The sequence below is a fragment of the Ipomoea triloba genome, chromosome 3, assembly GCF_003576645.1.
Source record: "Ipomoea triloba cultivar NCNSP0323 chromosome 3, ASM357664v1".
Lineage (NCBI taxonomy): Eukaryota > Viridiplantae > Streptophyta > Magnoliopsida > Solanales > Convolvulaceae > Ipomoea > Ipomoea triloba.
Genome location: NC_044918.1, coordinates 18,842,248 through 18,861,831, shown reverse-complemented (window position 1 = coordinate 18,861,831; position 19,584 = coordinate 18,842,248). Strand labels below are relative to the sequence as shown.

Genomic DNA, 19,584 nt, shown 5'->3' with positions numbered 1-19,584 from the left:
CCGTCAGGTAGCTAGCGAGATCGGATCTCGTGCCGGCCCTAAGGGACTAGAGTGTGGTGTTTTCGTAGCAAAGCCTTAAGCTTTACCTAGAAAACACCCTCCGAGGTCAGCTCTCCCGTCAGGTAGCTAGCGAGATCATATCTCGTGCTGGCCTTAAGGGATTAGAGTATGGTGTTTTTTGAATCCAAGCCATTGGCTGGGCTCAGAAAAACACTCTTCCGTTAGGTAGCTAGCGAGATCGGATCTCGTGCCGGCCCTAAGGGATTAGAGCTTAGATTTTTTATTATTATTTTGTTTTTTAACAAAATTGATCAGGGCAGACCATGACCAACTACTGAGTCCTTTTGCTTATGGAGGTGAACGTGGAGGAAGCAAAAGCACTTGAGGAGGAAGCAAACGCACTTGAGGAGGAAGGAGGAGGCGGCGCTGCTCGAGGAGGTGACACAGCGCTTGACGCTGCTTGAGGAGCAGCGCCACTTGATGAGGTGACTCTGCTTGAGGAGCAACGCCACTTGAAAAGGGCGGATGCACTAGATGAGGTGACGCAGCGCTTGAGGCTGCTTGAGTAGTAGCGCCACTTGATGAGGTGACGCTGCTTGAGGAGCGCCACTTGATGAGGTGACACCCACTTGATGAGGTGACTCTGCTTGAGGAACAGCGCCACTTGATGAGGTGGCCGACTTCAAACCAAGTGTTGGTCGAGGTCGGGCCTCGACCAAGTGTTGGCCAAGGGCTGACCTCGGCCAATTATATTATTATTATTGTTTTGTTTTGTTTTTTTTTTTGTTTTTTTTTTAATTTTTGACGAGGACTGACCTCGGCCAAACTTAACCGAAAACTTGGCCGAGGACTGATTTTTTTTTTTTGAGCGCAAGATTGGCCGAGGACTGACCTCGGCCAAGTTGGAGAGTTTTTTGACGGGCCATCAGCGAATTACATGTTTTTTGCGTTGCGCAGACTTTTCCTCTAGCTCACTATTTCTTTTTTCCTCTAGCTCACTTTTTCTTGCTTCCTCGCCCAGGTCGCACCTCCTCTTCTTGGTGTTGGAAGCTGAAGGCTCATGATCTTCTTCCTTTCGCCACACATTGTCGGGTAGGCTTTGTTGATGCTGGTACTGTCCCGGATACTCAACGAATTGGGTAAAATATCCTCTCTGCACCAGTTCCTCTATTTGTCCTTTTAAAGTATGACACTCGTCAGTATCATGTCCAACTTGCCGGTGGAACCGACAGTACTTAGTTTGGTCCTCACCCGTAGAAACTGCCATACACTCTGAGGGAAAATGCACCATTCCCATTTCCTCAGCGTGACTTAGAATCACGCTAATCGGGTGAGTAAGCGGTGTTAAGTACCGCGGTGAGGCGAGACGAGGTCGCTCATTTCTTCCCTTCGTTGAGGGTGGTTGGTTTGGTCGTGGTGCCTGGCTGGGCGGACCAGCTTTATCAGGTCGCCCACTCTTTCGTCCTTCCTCATCATCCTTTTTTCTCCTGTCAGCCTCCTCTGCGTCTGCGTACCGGTTGGCCGTTCTCATGAGTTCCTCATAAGAGCGTGGGTGGTGGGTGTTCAGTTGTTTGTGGAAATCGCCTGACCTCAGTGCTTGGATGAAGGTGAGAATTGCTGCCTTCGAGTCGAAGTCATATACGCTGTTGACTTCTTTTTTCCATTTGCTTAAGAAGTCTCGCAGGCTTTCCCCCTTATCCTGCTTTACCCCGCCGAGATGTGAGAATGATTTCTTATGTTGTATACTTCCTGAGAAATAGGACAAGAAACTCTTAGATAGCTCTGCAAAAGTTTGAATTGATCCGTCCGGGATTGTGTTAAACCAATCTTGAGCCGTTCCGTCCAAAGTGGACAAGAATGCTCTGCACATGATGGCATCTCTTGCCCCAATCATGACCATGGCTGCCTTGTATCTTGTCATATGGGTACGTGGATCCGAAGTGCCAGTATAGGCCTTGATGGTGGGTAGTCGAAAGTCTTTTGGAAGAGGAACTTCCATTATGTCAGGAGAGAATGGAGCAGCCATTCTTACTTCAGGTTCTGGTGAGTGTTCTCTTGCTTCTACTTTCTTCTCCAAGTCGTCTATCTGCCTTTGGAGTATTTCAACTAGGTCTTCTTGTGGTGTTCTATGTCTAGTGGAGTGACGCGAAGCCAGTCCACCAGATTCGCCCATCCTTTCTCTGGGCGGTCGCTTGGTTATTGCTTTGCTTGCTTGTTGATGAGGACCTCTATTGGAGGATCCTTGTACCCCCAGCCGATCTCGGACAGATCTAGAAGCCATCGGCCGTTCTTGAGTAGATCTGGAAATTGGTTGAGGTCCGCCTTCCTGTCGTTGAGTTCTGTCTCGCCTNCGCCTTCCTGTCGTTGAGTTCTGTCTCGCCTTGGAGATTGCACTTCCTCCTCCAGAGGGGGTGGTGGCGGTAGAGTCTGGCCTTGCATTCCTGCGACTAGCTGGGCCATTGTCGCCGCCGCCTGTTGGATGACCTGCGCTGCTGCCTGAAGGTCCACCGCCTGGGTGGGAGCAGCAATCGCTGGGTGGGGAGCAGTAGTCGCCGGGTGGGGAACAGCAGTCGCTGGGCATGGAGTGTGGCCATCACCATGGTTATTGTTGAGTTGGCTACGGAGGTCACCTTCTCTGTGCTGGTGATTGTCGTTGAGCTGGCTACGAAGGTCACCACCGCGCTGGTGATTGTCGTTGAGCTGGCTACGAAGGTCACCACCGCGGTTATGATTGTCGTTGAGCTGGCTACGAAGGTCACCACCGCGGTTACTATTGAGGTTGAGCTGGCTACGAAGGTCACCACCGCGGTTACTATTGAGCTGCTCACGAAGATCGCCTGAGGGGTGACCCTTGTTCAAGAGCTGCTCACGAAGATCGCCTGAGGGGTGACCCTTGTTCAACTGACGAGGGGTATGCGAGCTGCTGGATCCGGATGCCATTGATAGTGATGAGATGGACTGAGTGGTTTGAGATTTTTGTAAATTTAGCTTGAGATCTGATCTCGGCTCTCAATGAAAGCACCAATGACGGTAATAATGTTACCGGTATGTATTTGAGTATTATTGAGTATTTGAATAGCGTTGAGTACAGTGTTTTGGTATTTGAGTACAATATTGAGTGCAGTGCTCAGTGTACAAGGTGAGTTGAGTGTAGTCTTGTCCAGTAAGAAGTGTCGTCTCTCTACAAGTGTTTTGTGAGCCTTTTATCTTGTTCAGCTCAGTAATGGAGCATTAATGTTGAGGAGCTGAACGATGGTCATCACTGTTGAGGAGTGAACGTTGGACATCAATGCTGAGGAGCTGAACGTTGGTCATCAACGTTGAGGAGCTGAACGTTGGTCATCAATGCTGAGGAGTTGGACCGTTGAGCATTGATGCTGAGGAGTGAGGTATCTTTGAACGACAACTATCCTGCAAGTGGTTCCGGGTTGTGCTAGTGGTTCCGAGTCGGGTACCCTGATTACTCTGTCAATTACCACCACAACCACCATATTTTTGTATTATTATTATTATATAAAAAATAATGTCTTCATTTTCAAAAACAAAAATAAACAAAACAAAAAATATAATTTATTAACTTTCCGCCAAACAAAAAGAAATAATTTTATAACTCTTAACTTTCAACCCACTAATATTAAGTGTTGGCTTTACGATAGTTGATAAATATGATTAACTGAATAATGTCAATTTTTACTAAACAATTCTTCTATTACCTAATTTACCTTCAAAAGAAACTTATGAAAATAAGAAAAGAAGTTTAGGTACGGTTTTTTTTGTTCTTTTTTTTTTTTTTTATAATTAGGGAAAACAGCGTAGCTGCTCGCCTGCTCGACATTATATATGTGATATTTATACTTATAGTTAAAACGAGAAATAACAATCAATAAGCGTCTTTAGCTCAGTGGATAAAGTGTTTTTTTCCTAAGTAGAAAGTCGTAGGTTCGACCCCTACCTGACGCGAAATTGGTTTATGGCAACCAGCATTTTTCAAGTTCATTGTTCCCGAACACTTATGGCTTTGCAATATTTGATAAATACGTCTTTCTAGGCGAGATGAATACTATATTATCTTTCAATGGAGGACCCACCCTGTAGACATGAACCTACCACCTCTATGTGCCCAAAGGATACAATAGATACTCTATTGGTTTAAAATTTTCTGTCCTCTAAAGTTAGTGTAATAAATTCACCAAAATTACCCACCATTTCTTTCTTTCTCTACATTTGTCTCAATATCTCCTTATTCCCAAAACATAGTAAAATAACTTTAATTTATGCACTTTTCACCCACAAATTCAACCATCATCTCCAATCAAAACAGCACTTAATTACATGTCAATTAAGTCCTTACATGCAACCCAATAAGCTTTGCTACCCTTTTGGACAAGAATACTATTAGTGATTATGAATCTAAACCCAAAACTCAACATAAGATAAGTTGATCGTCATGTGGTTCTCGATTATTGTCATGAAGCCATTTTATTACCACCGAATTCTAATTAAAAGATCACGGTTTATCCAACCGTGTGAAAGAACGAGAACGTAAAAAAAATTATATTGCAACTCCTTTATGTTCACACCGTGAATATATATTACATATTACCAGTCTTATATAAAAAAAGATAAAAAAAATCAACAAGCGTCTGTAGCTCAGTGGATAGAGCGTCTGTTTCCTAAGCAGAAAGTCGTAGGTTCGACCCCTACCTGACGCGAATATATTTTGAGCCCCTTATTTTTACTATTTGGTACCTTGTTCAAGAGCTGTGTTTTTTGCTTAGGCTTAGTTCACTTCTATTTCATTGGAGATTGTATTGTAGCCATATTTATACCACAAAAACACTTGTTAACATCAACCACAATGGTATTCAACTTTAAGTTTATGGACCCTCACTTTCATTTGTCCAAGGCAATTACACAACTAGCCTTCTCCAACACAAATAAAAATTTAAAAATAAAAATACCAGAGCATATTTTTATGCAAAATTGAAAAGGTATCATCTATTAGGCATCTAAACAAAGACTAGAACAAAAATACAATAATGCACAACATTTTGGTGGCATACAACAACAGTAGATGCATTGCATTATTCAGAACTCTCTCTAGTCATCAAAAGTGCTCATAAATCCACCAATAAAGCCCGCTCCATTGCAGCTGCCACATAGAATGTCCTTCTTACCTCTGCAGATAAAGCACAGATAGAGTTACTGAAAGCGAAGCGATTATTTTCTTAATTCAATATCACCAGCAGCAGATTATCATTGCGGGAGCAATGAGTGAGTTATAGTGCTCGTACCTGCAAAGCCAGCATAGTTGCCCGGCTTTGAACTGTCCATTGAAATGGTCGACAGAGTTGACACCGGTGCCTTTGCATTGTGAGCACAATATTGCACCTGATGGATAATTCAATACGAGAAAAATGAAACTTTGAAATAAAGGGTTAGAGATCCAATCTACATAAGCAACCAAAATCCCGTCAATTCACTTACCATTTCCCTCACAATCAGCACATACGATGCTGTTTACTTTAGTGCTTTTATTATCGTCTGTGGCCTGTAAAAGAAAAACATAATATGAGTTTTTGGCTAAACACGACAGAACCAACAGAAGAAAAAGGGTAAAAAGGGGGTCTAAGGAATACATATGTAAAAAATGCAGCTGAATAGAAATCAAACCAACAAAGCTAATCTACAATCAACTTCAAATTACTTACAGAGAATTGGTTTAAAGAGCTATGAAGTCTTATACAATCCACATATTTTGCCAAACACGTAAAAGGTAGATTACTCTATCTATGATACTTCTAATAATAAGATTGAATATTCTTTACCAAATACCAAAATATCCTTGTTATTAATATACTTCCCCTGCACAACCAATAGAAATTGGTTCAATTCTTTGGTTCTTGTTGACACTACTGCCACATCATCATTGTGGTATAAATATTCAATGAACTTCACTTGGATCACCATTTCATCATTCAGAAACCCCAACAACACTCTTAAGTTTTAACAGAAAATTTTCCATACATTGCCTTCAATCAATGATCATGTACAAGCATAAAGCCTATTATAGTTGTAGTAGGGTTAGAACAACTGTATATATCTAACATGCCGCCCCATGACTTCTAAACCTATAAATTTATCCTCTTCTTCCTTTGAAACGTTAAACTGTATGACTTCTTATTTTAGTTCATAGCTTTTGTTTGTATAGTCATTGAAATGTTAGTCATACGTTCTTTTAGGTGTAAACCATATTAGACGCCAAGGGTGGGAGACATGCTTTGACTTTGGTTTTGGTTTAAAATAAGCCAAAAACAGCTTCTTCTTCTTTCTTTAACATTTGAAAAACACTTCACAGTTCACACCAGATTTTCTTTACCTAAAATTTATGCACTTTCTTTTCATTTTCGGTAGGGTAGCAAACATGACCTAAATGGCAAAGTCAGTACTTCAATCCCTCTTCCTTACAGTCAAAATTGAGCACAATACTCATTGGTGTTCCCAGTTAACCAAATAGTACTTCTTTGGCCACGGCTTATTGGAGCTTATCCACTCCATAAACCTATAAGCTGGGGCAAACATTAATCTTTAAAAAAAAAACACAACTTTTTGAATAAGAGGAGAAAACCTCATGTAAGCCAAAAGATTCAAATTGGAGCTTTTCACAAGTAACCCCTCTTCTAATAAGTCAGGGAAACTTGAGAAGGCATTAATGGCACTTCTGGAATTCCAAATATCTCCCAGCATTAAATAATTCAACTTTTAACCTAATAAATTTATGCAGTATAGTGTAACTTTGACCATCTTTAACATAAGAAGAGTTTTAATAGTCAAATATCCAAATAATTTGTTTCATTTTAAGAACGTTCTTGAGTATTCAACCAAACATACTGAAAAACTTTTTCAGCAAGCTCTTTCTTAAAAGATATTATAATTTCAGAGAAGCTAGAAAAGAATTCTCTCAAGCCTCACAAGCAAGCAGTTGAAGTGTGTAATACCAAATATTAAATGAATATTTAGGTAAAATGTTTAAAATCTTTAACCACACAAATTTGCAAAATAAGCTTTCTCTCCCTTCTTTCTTTCTTTCCTTTTTATCTTATATATATGCAATGAATGTGGAATCTACCTTCACCTCCAAAGCTCTAATGGTTTGAACTCTAGAGCCACGGCTAATATCAGAGATCCAATCAATCTTTCTTCCAGCGTGGGTGCAAGTAACAGCCCCTAAAACCAAAATCAGGAATCCATTTTAACATCAATTTCACTTCAAACTTTAAGAAATTAAAGCCACCATACCCTCTACATCTACATATAACTATACATACATAATAAACTGGATTAGAAAATACAAGAATCTTGAAAGGGCATTCCAATCATCCAAAAATATTAGCTTTAGAACAAACCCGTCACAAATTCAACACGGTTCTATACAGAAACATTGGTTTCACAGGAGAGTACCCATTGGCACAATAAACAACACGGTCATATACAGAGAATTAGTATCTAAAAGCAGAGTATAGAAGGAAGATACCAGGTTTGGTAATGGGTTTATTGAAGGAGGTGAGAGGTGTAAAGCATAAAGAAGACGCCATTTGCTGAGCAGTTCTACTTGGAAAAGATGTTGGTAGTAACGAAAAAGCAGCAGCGATAGCCCACTGGCTAGTAGATACTGCGACTAGATAGATAAGGCTATCGGCTACTTTCTTCTCTGGTCACTCAAACATTTCGTTCTCCAAAATTAACTCTACTAATATTACTTTAGCTGGTAACTGGTAACAAATTGGAGTGTTTGGTAATTAGTTGATAGCTTATTGTATTAGTTGTTTTGAGTAATTAATAGTATTAGCTAATTGTAGGAAAAAAGTGTTTAGTAAATTAAATATCTACAACTAATTGATCACAAGTAAAATAACTTATAAAGGCATGAGTTTATTTAATGGAAAAAATGTCAAATAGGTCACTGAACTTATTGCTTTTGTGCAATTGGGCCATTGAACTTAAAAAGTGTGCAATTCAACCATCAAACCAACAAAATTTGTGCAATTGGACCATTTTTACAAAAAATTTCTGGTAAAATTCAATTATTTTACTAACATATATGTATTGAGAGTAGCATTTTCTTCTACCATACTAGTTGGAGTCAATATTGAAATGTTTTTAACTCAAATTGAATTAAAAAATTTTGTAAAAATTGTCCAATTGCACAAATTTTGCTTGTTTGATGGTTGAATTGCACACTTTTTAAGTTCAATGGCTCAATTGCACAAAAGTGATAAGTTCAGTGGCTTATTTGACACTTTTTCCTTATTTAATTAGCTAACTTTAAACTATTTTAAATTTAATATAAATTAAAACATTATTTAATAATAATAATAATAAGAGTTAATTTCAATTTTGGTCTAGGTGGCAGGCCGCTTTTAATCTTTTTTATCATAACATCCGCATTTGATCGTAGTATTATTTTGGAATGATCAATTTTTATCCTCTATCAACAAAAAAGGTTTAAAGCCGTTAAATACAAAGTCATTTCGGTCTTCAGTTACGGATTTTTTTCAAAAAAAATAAACATAAAAACATAGCGAAGTGTCGAAGTCAACTCACTTTGTATAAAAATGGTCGAATGCCTTGGTATTTAACGACATTTCAAAGATTTTGTTGACGGATGACCAAAAATCATGTCAATATAATACTAGGATCAAATGTGAATGTTCTGATAAAAAGAAATTAAAAGTGGAATGCGACTTATAAATTTAGAACAAAAAATGAAATACTTCTTCCTATTATTACTATTATTATTATTACTACTACTACTATTGTCATGTGATTCTATTGTCGTGGCTCATTTAAGGAACCTCAAGTCTCCTCAATAGTGGAGGTGATGCTCCTCTATATTAAGGAGTCTTGGCTACACTAATTAGTTCAATTTGCTTAATATGTTATAATGGAGGGAGTGATACTCAAATTGCACTATATAAATATATGTTAGGCAAGTGCACCTATCATTTATGAGTATGGATGTGGGAGTAACGAGTGTTGCATCCACAAGGATTACAAATACTAGTGCTACATGTTGTACTATTATGCGGCATGATTGACGCGGGAAAATAATTGAGAGAAAGAAAAATAATTGAAGAAATCAAGAACTAAAAGCATGAGACGGGGAACAAAACCAATTTAGTTTGGAAAGTCAATTAATGAGAAAAAAGATACTTCGGATCTATGCACCCCTAAGATATCATTGACCATAAATAAGGATGTTAATAACAATTGTTTATACATGAGATCTCGAAACCTTCTAATTTATGTTAATATCTTTCCCAATAGTATTAACCGCAAATTATATCGTGGACCGTGGTCCACAATGCATTGTGGACCGCGGTCCCAAAACGACGTCGTTTTGATTAATGAAAACAGACTGATGAATTTGCGCCACTCACTTTCTTTTCATATATACTGCAGTTACATTTCAACACAACTTCAGTTACATTTCAACACAACTGCAGTTACCTTTCAACACAACTGCAGTTACATTTTGATATAACTACAGTTTCATTCGATAATATAAAAACACAAAAGTGAAACTGTTATTCAGTATCTGTTCATATACACTGCAGTTACATTTCAACACAACTACAGTCTACAGTTATATTTTGATATAACTACAGTTTCATTCGATAATATCAAACACAAATGTAACCCAATGGGGTAACTCAAGTGGCAAGTGAGCTCTCTTTGTGGGGAAGAATTCCGGGAGAACCCGGGTTCGATCTCCACGAGCGACGATTCTTCTTGGGCCAGCTCCCGTGCCTCTCGGAGCGAACGTGGGTGTGAAACTGTTATTGTATCTTTTCATATACACTGCAGTTACATTTCAACACAACTACAGTTACATTTTGATATAACTACAGTTTCATTCGATAATATCAAAACAAATGTAAGGCAGTATCTTTTGGAATGAACTATAGTGTCAATTACGGGGCTCCGTTTCCCACTTACTAAAACGACGTCGTTTTGGAACCGCGGTCCACGATATAAGAACTGAGTATTAACAACTAATCATAGGTTGATTGCCAAAACCACTTATGAATCAACATTTTCCTAAAGATTGCATTAATGATTTATGAACAATTTGACTCAAACACAGATGATTGATGTCACCCTATCTATAGCCTAAGTTTTGTTTTTGCTAAATAGGTGCGAAGGTCTATATCCTTGCTAAGGAAGCCATACTCAAGTCTGCTTGTTCGGAATGATCTTCTATTCCTCCTTCTTTTCTTGTGGATGTTCTTTGGAATGATTTGAATTAATGAATGCCTTTTCCTTCAAAAAAAAAAAAAAAAAAAAAAAACAAGGATATCTCTATCTCAAAGTTCATGCACCGATCAAGAATCCAATAAATTGACAATTATTGATTCAAGAACAATCAAGAAACACAATTGCTCAGGAGGAACTGATGTACTGGGATTCTGTCCCACCAAACTTTATTTCTGATTTGTTTTAATATAACATACTGTTTGGTTTTCAAAAAAAGAAACACAATTGAATAAAATGACAAACATTTATAAATTAGCAAGGGATAAATAAGAGCATGGTCTCCATCTATGGCACCATAAATCAAAGTACTACAAGGGTTAGCCTCTAAACATGGAGGCAAACACGAATGAAATTAAAGAAACGATAAAAGAATGATTGAAGCTTGAAAACCCCTTTAATCGATGAAGAAATTTTGATTCTAAGCTTTGCCATGATTTAAAAATGCATTCGAAAGAGTGATTGAAGCTTCCAAAAGTGTTTTGTAACGTTTCTTGCAGTCTACGATCGAAAAGTCCTTAAAAAGATCCCAAAAACGAGCTTAAATACTTCATTCATGCCGTCATAACACTGACCGCGACATGTCCACAAAACATGATTGTGTCATGGACCTGTCTACTTCTGCATAGAAAAGGCGCTCATGCGACATGGACGCGTCACCATCCTGTCACTAGCTTGGCGCATCGGACTTCGGGTTAAATTTTGGACGTGTTGCTTTTCAAATTTGAGAAAACTTTTATCATGACAAGTTATAGGACACTCACTTAATATCTTAGCTTTCTGTAGCTGCTTGAATCACCTCAACTGGACATCATATAAGGGAGATATGATTAAAACATTAACAATACGGTGCATATTTTTATTTTTTTATTTTATTTTAAAATTCTTCTTTAATAGTATATAAATATTGTATGTTTTGAGTTGTATTTCTGTTAAATTTACTCGTATTTTTTTAAAGACTTATCAAGAAATATTTAAATTTTAAATATGCATGGATACAATACTATTTCTATATATTTAGATAGGATTAATTTTAAACTTATTTTAGAAAGGTATTAATAAATAAAATATTAATGGTGAGAAATGATTAACTGGAAAAAGAAAAAAGTTAGCAAGCTCTTCTAAAAATCTAAATCACAAAACATTTTAGCTCAAGACAGCCAACGCTAGTTCCAAGCTTTCATCCCATATCGCGGACGCCGACTGGCGACTGGCTGCGAGGCGTGCGAGCGACGGCGAGAGGCGAGAGCAGCTGAGGCGCTGAGCTGACTGCTGACCGGCGAGACGGCAGACGCGAGGAAGCCGACGGGCGACGGAGCACGGAGGCACAGAGCACAGGCTTTTCAGATTTCAATTTCCGATTAGCGATTCCGGATTCCGGTCAGGTTTCAATTTTCGATTGTCAATTACATATTTACATAAGGTTGTCTAAATTGTGTGATTATCTTTGAAGGTTTTGATTTTGATGAATAGAGAAGTTAGATTGTGCACATGAATGTGCAGTTGTGTTCAGTGTTATTTTGGATCAGATTTCACTGTGATTCTTGTGGAAATGTGGTTTTTGTATTGAGTAAGTTTTGCACTTAACTATGCTTGGGAATAGTAAACCATAATCAACCTGTAGCATTTTATTGCTTGGGATTAAATTTCATTTCTTTATCTGAGTTAAATTTGTTTTAGATTTTTCTAATTGAATTCATTGAGGAATTGTGGTGACCTTTTTATGGATAGTTTGTGCTACAAACAAATGCAATGATACATTTCTTCATTTGGATCATAATTCCAAATGTGCATCTGGACACCAAAATTGTTGGAGCACTTCTGTTTTGTAGGTTGCAATGTGTTAGAATGCTACTTCACCTGCCTGTCAAAGAATCCTAGAAGGACATCTCTTTTTAAATAAAAGATCTCTAGTTTGCATTATGTTAGAATTTTCTTTATATTAAACAAAGTTTGAATTTGTTTTAGTTTTTTTACATTTTCTGCAATTTTCCTTCAATTCGCAATTTATTTATACTTTGTTAGGGCCTCACTTATTCACGCAAATAAAAAAAACCGGCCCTGCTGCCGTTGCTCACACCCCGGTCTTCGCAGCCATCGGTATTTCAGATTTCGACAACAAGTAATTCTTTTTAAAATCCTTATTTTATTTACTTAATTAGGTTTATTTGTTTAGGGTTTAATTAGATTTATTTGTTTTGGGTGAGATTGTGAGAATTCGGTGGGTGATTGGATGATCAAATTAGGTATATTTTCTTATGAGCTCTAGTGTAAGTTGGGTTTTTTTTTGCCGGCTAACTGTAGGTACCGGAGGCTTGTGAAAATCTTGCTGTTTCCCATTCTAATTAATAGAAATAATATAGTTAAAATGGCTTTTTTTATTGTTTTTGAAAGTAAGCTAGTAAAAATTGCTTTATTCTTTAATTTGTATGTTGAATCATTGAATTACAAAATACGCATCCTCTCTTTCCATTTCATTTTTATGTCTTTCATATCTCTATTTTTTTTTTCTTTTCTATACAACAAAGAAACAGAAAAACTTACATAAAAACGTAGTAAGATCACACTAACACTATCCACATTCAATAGCTGTGGTAAATTGGTAATCCATTAGGAGGGACTTCAATCACATAGAGAGTAAACTGTAAGTCCTCAAAACTAGTTGCCATTAATCACATAGAGGTTAAGTTCAAATCCAATTGTCATTTAGTCAGTACACTGTGCGAGGTTTGGCTCTTATTTGATGACTTTACAGTTGCATTAAAGTCTGACGTGGAGTTTGGCTCTAACTTAATCACTTTACAAATTACATTGCATTGGAGTCTAGCTTACCAACTGATCCAAAGTGTTGAGTTTATCATATTTCTCGAAAAATAAAATCGATAAGGTTAATCAAAGCAAATAGTCAGAATAGGTTTGGTTTGCAGAATAAAATTAAGAGCTCAGGGTTTAGGCTTAGGGTGGTTGGAGGTGGTTAAGGATGAAGTTAGATTAATTCAAGGGTTTTAAATTGTAAAATATTTCTACCTACATTGGGTAAACAGTAAAACTAACCTCAATGTTGTAGTCTTGTGGGATTTTTAAAGAGTCAATGTCAATGTAGGAGTTGTTATAATGTGGGCAATGCACATGGTAAACTCTCAAACCAAATGACTAAGAGTTCAAATTTTACTACTTCCTAGGACAGTAGGACCTCCCAAATACCTCCTAACGAATTTTTGTTTTTAGTATTTCTTCATATCTTTGTTTATTATTGTAAGATAAAATTATTTTTCTTTCCTTATTTTGGTATGTTTTTTAAAAAAAAAATTCTTTATACCAAGTACATTATGGTTTGATAGCATCACTGTTACTTTCCATAAGGAAAGATACTATTAATAGGTTAAAGTGTACCAAAAACAAATTCTTTATTTGATAAAATTTTTAATGTAATATAAAACGTAAATAATTTTACTTTCTAAAATAAATTAATTAATGTAAAAGTTAAATATAAAGCATATTTTATTAATTGTCAAACAAATGGATCATGTAAAGAGAATGATGTATTATTTTTCATTTTATAAAACTTTTTGTGTATTAAAAAGATTAGTTGTAGTTTTCTCCTACCCATTTTACTTTCCAAAGTTTTCGACAAGTTGATTGTGTTATCCAAAATTATTGTTAATTTAGTAATGAGTTTAGAATGTTAGGAGTCCATGGGCAAATATGAAAATTATCATAAAATGCAGCGCATAAACAACTAATTATGCCATTCCTAATTCCCCAGGTACGCTAATTCAAGAAGGGACTTCATTACTTCTTGCTTGCAAGGTGTCATGATTGCGATGCCTCTTTGCTTTCATCTCACAATAATCTCACCCCTCCTTTGCTTTTCCTTCCATGCATAATCATCGTTCTCATCCTTCCCCAGTTTTCCTTTTTCTCAGAGTAAGGGATTAGAATTGAAAGGATATAGAGAAAAAGGAAACATCGTTTTTGTTTTCTTGGAATCAACCCTTTTCTTCCTCGGTGGTTCTTTGAGTGTTAGTATTGTACACTCAGAGAAAAAAGGTCAGATTTTTTCGTTTAATTTCACTCCTTTTTTCTTTTCTTGTTTCTTGGGGATTGCATGCATCAACTTTCTCTACTATCAAAGCTTTCTCTTGTGAATTTTGAATGTTGACTTTCATTTTATTTGTTATGTTTACTGTTGCGATATAATCGAGGATGTTAACTGTGTTTGAATTGCAACGTTTTTATATGTATATTTGTATTGCCTATTTGTATATGCATCAATGAGAATTTTCCTTGGAGCTTCAGATAATTCAGATTTGATGTTTTTGATTGAGTGAGTCCTATTTTATTTTCTTTTGTTTTTAACTTTGTTCCGCTTTTCTGTTGGACTTGATTTCAGGGATGGAATTGTGGAGGAACAAGAAGTTTTGAATTGATTTGAAATGTGGGATTTCGGTGCTATATTGTGCTTAAGATGGAAAAATTGTTTTGAATGATTTGGTTTTTGAGAAGTCAAGTTTGAATCTCAAATGGACATATCAAATCGTAAACATTTGAGATTCTTGGGGCTCCCTCTCAATTCTCTGGCATGCAAATGTGTAGCTCTGGTTGTGATTGCTTTGGTCCTTAGAGCTGTTTTGCTACCCAGATTATATGAACTTGGTGGGCTCTTTGAACAGAGCAAGTTTTTAGTTGCCCCTAACGTCTCTCTTCTATCAGATTCTGAGTCTTTGATGGAAAAATCGAAATTTTTGGAGGTACCACAGATCATATGGGGATTGAACAATCAAAAAATTGCTTTTGCAAGAGCTTGTTTGACTGCAAGAATGCTGAAAAGGAAACTGTTGATGCCGAGCTTGAGTGCTTCACTTTTCTACAAAGAAGTTGACCTCTTGCAGCCTATCTCATTTGATAAGGTCTTTCAATTCGGAAGCTTTAATTCGCGCTGTTCTGAGTTTGTCCAATTGGGGCATTATTCGGAGATTTCTAATCAAAGTGATGTAGTTGAGCTTCAAAAGGGACTTGGGAGGAGGTGGACAGTGGAGAAAGATTTCGAGCAATTAGTGCAGTTCAGCAAGCAACCATATGATCAGTATGAAATTGTCAAGGTAGTTGGAAAGAACCCGTTTTTGTGGCATGATCACTGGCCAGCTAAGGACTACGCTAGGGTCTTTGAATGCTTAGTTTTTGTAGAACAGATATCAAAAGAAGCCGATAAAGTTGTTTCTAAGATCAGAGATGTTGGCCGAGAGGCAAGGCAACAGATGGGGTTGTCTCAGCCCGTGCCTTATGTAGCCGTTCACATGAGAATAGAGAAAGATTGGATGATTCACTGTAAGAAGCTGGAGCAGAGATTAAATATCAGCGAAATTTGCAGCAGTAAGGAAGAGATCATGGATAGAGTCCGTAACATTATAGGCCTCAAAATCCCAATGGTTATTTATCTCGCGGTTGCTGATAGTCTTCTCGAAGACAATTCTATTTTGAATGGCTGGAATGAAGGTTTGCTTCCATGTGAAAAGAAAAAATTGGGCGTTGTTGAAATTTACAAGAAGCATCCATACCTTATTCAATCCGCTATAGACTATTTGGTCTGCCTAAGGTCTGATATCTTCGTAGGAAACAGTTTCTCAACATTTTCTAGCCTTGTGGTTCTTGACAGAACTCAAAAAATGATCGAAACAGGTGATGCAAACATGTGTGGCGTGGACACACATTGGCCATCGTTTGCTTATAATTTAGCCGGGGAGTCTAATGGCCCTCGTGCATGGGTGACAAATCTGTCAGATTCAAGCTTGCAGTCGATTAGCTATGGCTCTAATCATATCTCCTGCTCACTAACTTCCAGGTTATAGTTTCATGGATATAGTGGCATTAACATTTCTTTTAGATAACACTTGTTCTCTGGAAATTATGTGTAAAGAATATATACAAAATTTGAAAATAGCATTTTGATTGGGGTAGTTTCTATGTGAAACTGTATACAATCTGTTTCCTTTTGTAGTTGGCTATTCCACATTGCTCTTGTTATTCTTTTCTTGATCTGATTCTTTCTTGTGGTCCTTTTGCATTCGCTATAATCAAAGAATTCTTGTACGTAGTAGTAGATATTTACTGACAAAAATCAGAATCTCTGTATTACTCTACCAATGCAATATTTCAATCCCCAAAAAGAAACAAGAATTATGAGTTCTGAAAGAATTTAAGTGTAAATATTTTACAGCTGAACACCTTCAAGAACAGGGAGAAATCAGCAATGGGGAAAAGGTACAGTATTGCTTCAATCTTATGAAAGTTGCAAAACCAACCTATTTCTCCACAACTTGACTGACTTTTCTCCGGTTTTTAATTGATCTGGGGAGATCAAGAAGGTGTTGCCTCCACCCTAAACCCGCAAATATCTTGTTGTACTATTCTCGTCTCTGGATCACAGTTGATCGTTAACAGCTGAATCCTCCTCATTCGCTTTCGATGCTGCACAATCGGTATCAACTAACGAGCTGAGGCCTCCAAAACATTCTCCTAATCAAATCTCAAAAACCTGTTATTATTGTCAACGAGGTAATCGTAATCCATACTTGATGGAAAGTTGGCCATTTTGGTCGAGTGCTCCCTCGTTCGGCTCCATCTGAATTTTCATCCTAGACAGAATAATAATTTCATCAATTTATTTTCGTGCAGTGTGCATCTGTTCCATGTTGAGTGCAATGGGTGTACCCCACGGTTTGGAGAAACTCCCTAATCTGTTTTGCGCTGCTATTGCTGGCTTGCAACAAACGCTCGTCTTCCTCGTATATCACGTATGGGGCTTCGCCTTTCTTTCTCGACAGTAACTTTGAAGCGCCCTTAAGTACATGATACTCCCATCCTTGGACATCTATTTTAAGCAGCAGTACTGGCTCCGACTCGTGAATCACATCATCAAGAGGAATTGTCTTTACTTGAACAGCGATCTCTTCATTAGACTGGAATGCCAACTTGGCACCAGTGGCGGAGATCGCACTATTGTCAAGCCGACCAACCAACTGATAACAAATGCCACCCAGCAACAAGACAAAAACTATCAGTTTTGGTTTTAGCAGATATAGAAAACATAATGGAAAGCAAGAAAAATAATTTCAAACATCAAGAACACTCAATTGTTCGGTTGATCCTCCACGCCTTGGAGTTCAATTAGGCAGCATAATTGCATCAAAACTATTGCAGAACTGTAACAAGAAATCTACCCAATTGAACTCACCTCAATGGTGTCAAAGTAACACTTCACAAATGAGCAACTAAAACTGTGTCAATACTAAGATAAAAAAGGATACATATTCTTAAATGCAAGATCCCCCCACCCCATCATATATTCAAAGCCTCAAAGGTCAAATTGGTCAAACTGGTGACTTGGTAATTACAAGGTTACAAGTTCGACTCCTAGCGGGAGCGGCCTATTAGCCTTCTTGGTTTGAGCCAGTTTGCTATGGGCAATCTAAGCTGGTTTACGGGCTAATGACTGAAATAGGAAGAAGTTAGAAGTGAATGACAAAAACAGGAAGGTTTTAAAAAATGTACAGTTAGAAGTGAAACGCAACGTCCCGAAACGCATGTCTCAAATGAGTTTTTTCCAAAATTGTAAATTTTTTAAAACCTTCCTATTTTTTTCATTCAGTTCTAACTTTTTCCTATTCCAGTCATTAGCCCCCGGTTTACTTGTGGTACTTTACCGGCTAGAGACACAAGGCAAGATTTACCTAATGCACACCTCTCGGTAGTGGCTGCGGGTTTCTCTAGTGAACCAAAACCTCAAAGGTCCAAGCTTATGGAGCTTAGCTAACACTAACAATGCTGTCCCCCATGGTCAGAAGCAATACATAAAATTCCAACACTAATACTAAAATTGTTACTCCATAATTTATCCCCTACTCTCACAATATCCAAACAAGTTCCTTCATACTCACACTACAAGAAAAATAGAACCATGAGCAATTTAGACATGCATAGAAACACAACCAAATCCTTATTGTAGGCAAGAAGGGGTTACTTAGAGTTAATTCATAACCAATAATATCTATATAAAAAATCATGAAACAACATTAGTTCAAGGGATGGATACCTTGTGGAATGTAATATTCCCCAAATGATCTGAGGCAGCGGCTTCATACACCTCCACCAAATCCCTAACTCTATTGAAGTATATGCCTTCACAAATCTTCTGCAAATTCTCAAAAACAGGCTCAAAGGCCAAAACTTTAAACCCCATCACAGCAGCTGCAAAACTAGCCATTCCTACATTAGCCCCAACATCCACAAAAATCCCATTCCGGTCCTCATTTTTCATCTTCTCCAGCAATTCCTGCACAGTCTCAGATATATCAGGCTTCCTAAACGCCTTTCCCTTGAGAGTCCTGTTGATATTCTTGTGGGGCTTCTCTGGCAAATTCCCAAAGTCGGAAAGGGAGTAGAGGAATGGGTGTTTAAGACCCTCCACGACATTGGCGAAAACGGGGTGAGCTTGGGGTGAAGCGTAGCAATCGAAAGGGTTTATAGCGCGGTGAAAGATGGGGGTTTTGAGGGAGTTGAGGTATGGGGTATTATTGGTCTGGGACTGGGACTGAGACTGAGAGGTGAGGTAGAAGAAGATGAGGAGGAGTAGAGATGAGGAGATGAAGAGGAGGAGATTCCTGGAGGTGAGAATCTTTGTCGGTTGGTTTCTTCTCCAGGCATTAGCCATGGAGATTGAATCAAATCTGGAATTCGAGAAACTTGGATCTTGAGTGGGATTGATTGCAGGAGGGAGAGCTGATGATCTACACACTACACTATGTTTATGGGCTTTAACATTCATGCCCAATGGGCATGCTTCACAGCCCATTAAATCAAAATGAAATACTATAAGATAAATTTTATTAAACATGATACGTCTATAGTATAATGTTTATGTATATTCAGTGTTGTAAAAATCTCGCTTAGGCTTTGATTAATTAGCCCTTAGGCGCTATGTTACCGACCGCCTAGCGTATCACCATAATCGGTGATCTAGGTGACCGACTAGACCGCTTAAGCGCCACCTAGCCAACTTAGGCTCTGATCGCCTAGACCTCTTAGGCGCTAACTAGGCTTCCTAAGCACCGACTATGTCACCTAGTCGGCCAATTAGCTATTGTTCTTTTTTCTTTTTTCTTTTTAAATGGGTTATTTTACTCAAAACGACATCGTTTTGAGAGAAATAAACCTAAATTGTTCAAACTCTATATATTTTTTACGTTAATATTTAATATTTTAGTATTAACT

At 37.7% G+C, this 19,584-nt stretch overlaps 3 protein-coding genes and 1 non-coding gene across 8 annotated transcripts; 2 read left to right on the top strand and 2 right to left on the bottom strand.

The window, feature by feature from the left end:
• Positions 1 to 4,639: 4,639 nt before the first annotated feature.
• TRNAR-CCU lies at positions 4,640 to 4,712 on the top strand. The gene has a single exon. It is a non-coding gene; the product is annotated as a tRNA-Arg (tRNA).
• A 131-nt stretch (positions 4,713 to 4,843) lies between these two features.
• LOC116012352 (protein BUNDLE SHEATH DEFECTIVE 2, chloroplastic) lies at positions 4,844 to 7,711 on the bottom strand. Its single transcript, XM_031251872.1, has 5 exons — positions 7,535 to 7,711; positions 7,130 to 7,227; positions 5,488 to 5,551; positions 5,295 to 5,391; positions 4,844 to 5,179 (listed from the first exon to the last, which is right to left on the bottom strand). The coding sequence occupies exons 1-5, from the start codon at positions 7,593 to 7,595 to the stop codon at positions 5,101 to 5,103; spliced, it is 399 nt and encodes a 132-aa protein (XP_031107732.1). The 5' UTR covers positions 7,596 to 7,711; the 3' UTR covers positions 4,844 to 5,100.
• Positions 7,712 to 11,433: 3,722 nt separating this feature from the next.
• On the top strand, positions 11,434 to 16,324 carry LOC116012597 (O-fucosyltransferase 23). Of its 5 annotated transcripts, XM_031252170.1 has the most exons (5): positions 11,434 to 11,694; positions 12,340 to 12,436; positions 14,081 to 14,124; positions 14,241 to 14,364; positions 14,708 to 16,324. In XM_031252170.1, the coding sequence occupies exon 5, from the start codon at positions 14,838 to 14,840 to the stop codon at positions 16,161 to 16,163; it is 1,326 nt and encodes a 441-aa protein (XP_031108030.1). In that variant the 5' UTR covers positions 11,434 to 11,694; positions 12,340 to 12,436; positions 14,081 to 14,124; positions 14,241 to 14,364; positions 14,708 to 14,837; the 3' UTR covers positions 16,164 to 16,324. The 5 variants fall into 5 exon arrangements, with proteins under 5 accessions (XP_031108030.1, XP_031108032.1, XP_031108029.1 ...); XM_031252172.1 differs by lacking the exon at positions 12,340 to 12,436; XM_031252169.1 differs by having other exon boundaries at positions 14,081 to 14,364.
• A 99-nt stretch (positions 16,325 to 16,423) lies between these two features.
• On the bottom strand, positions 16,424 to 19,089 carry LOC116012598. Its single transcript, XM_031252174.1, has 3 exons — positions 18,407 to 19,089; positions 17,026 to 17,333; positions 16,424 to 16,949 (listed from the first exon to the last, which is right to left on the bottom strand). Exons 1-3 carry the CDS (start codon positions 19,022 to 19,024, stop codon positions 16,862 to 16,864), a joined length of 1,014 nt encoding a protein of 337 aa, XP_031108034.1. The 5' UTR covers positions 19,025 to 19,089; the 3' UTR covers positions 16,424 to 16,861.
• Between the last annotated feature and the right edge of the window lie 495 nt (positions 19,090 to 19,584).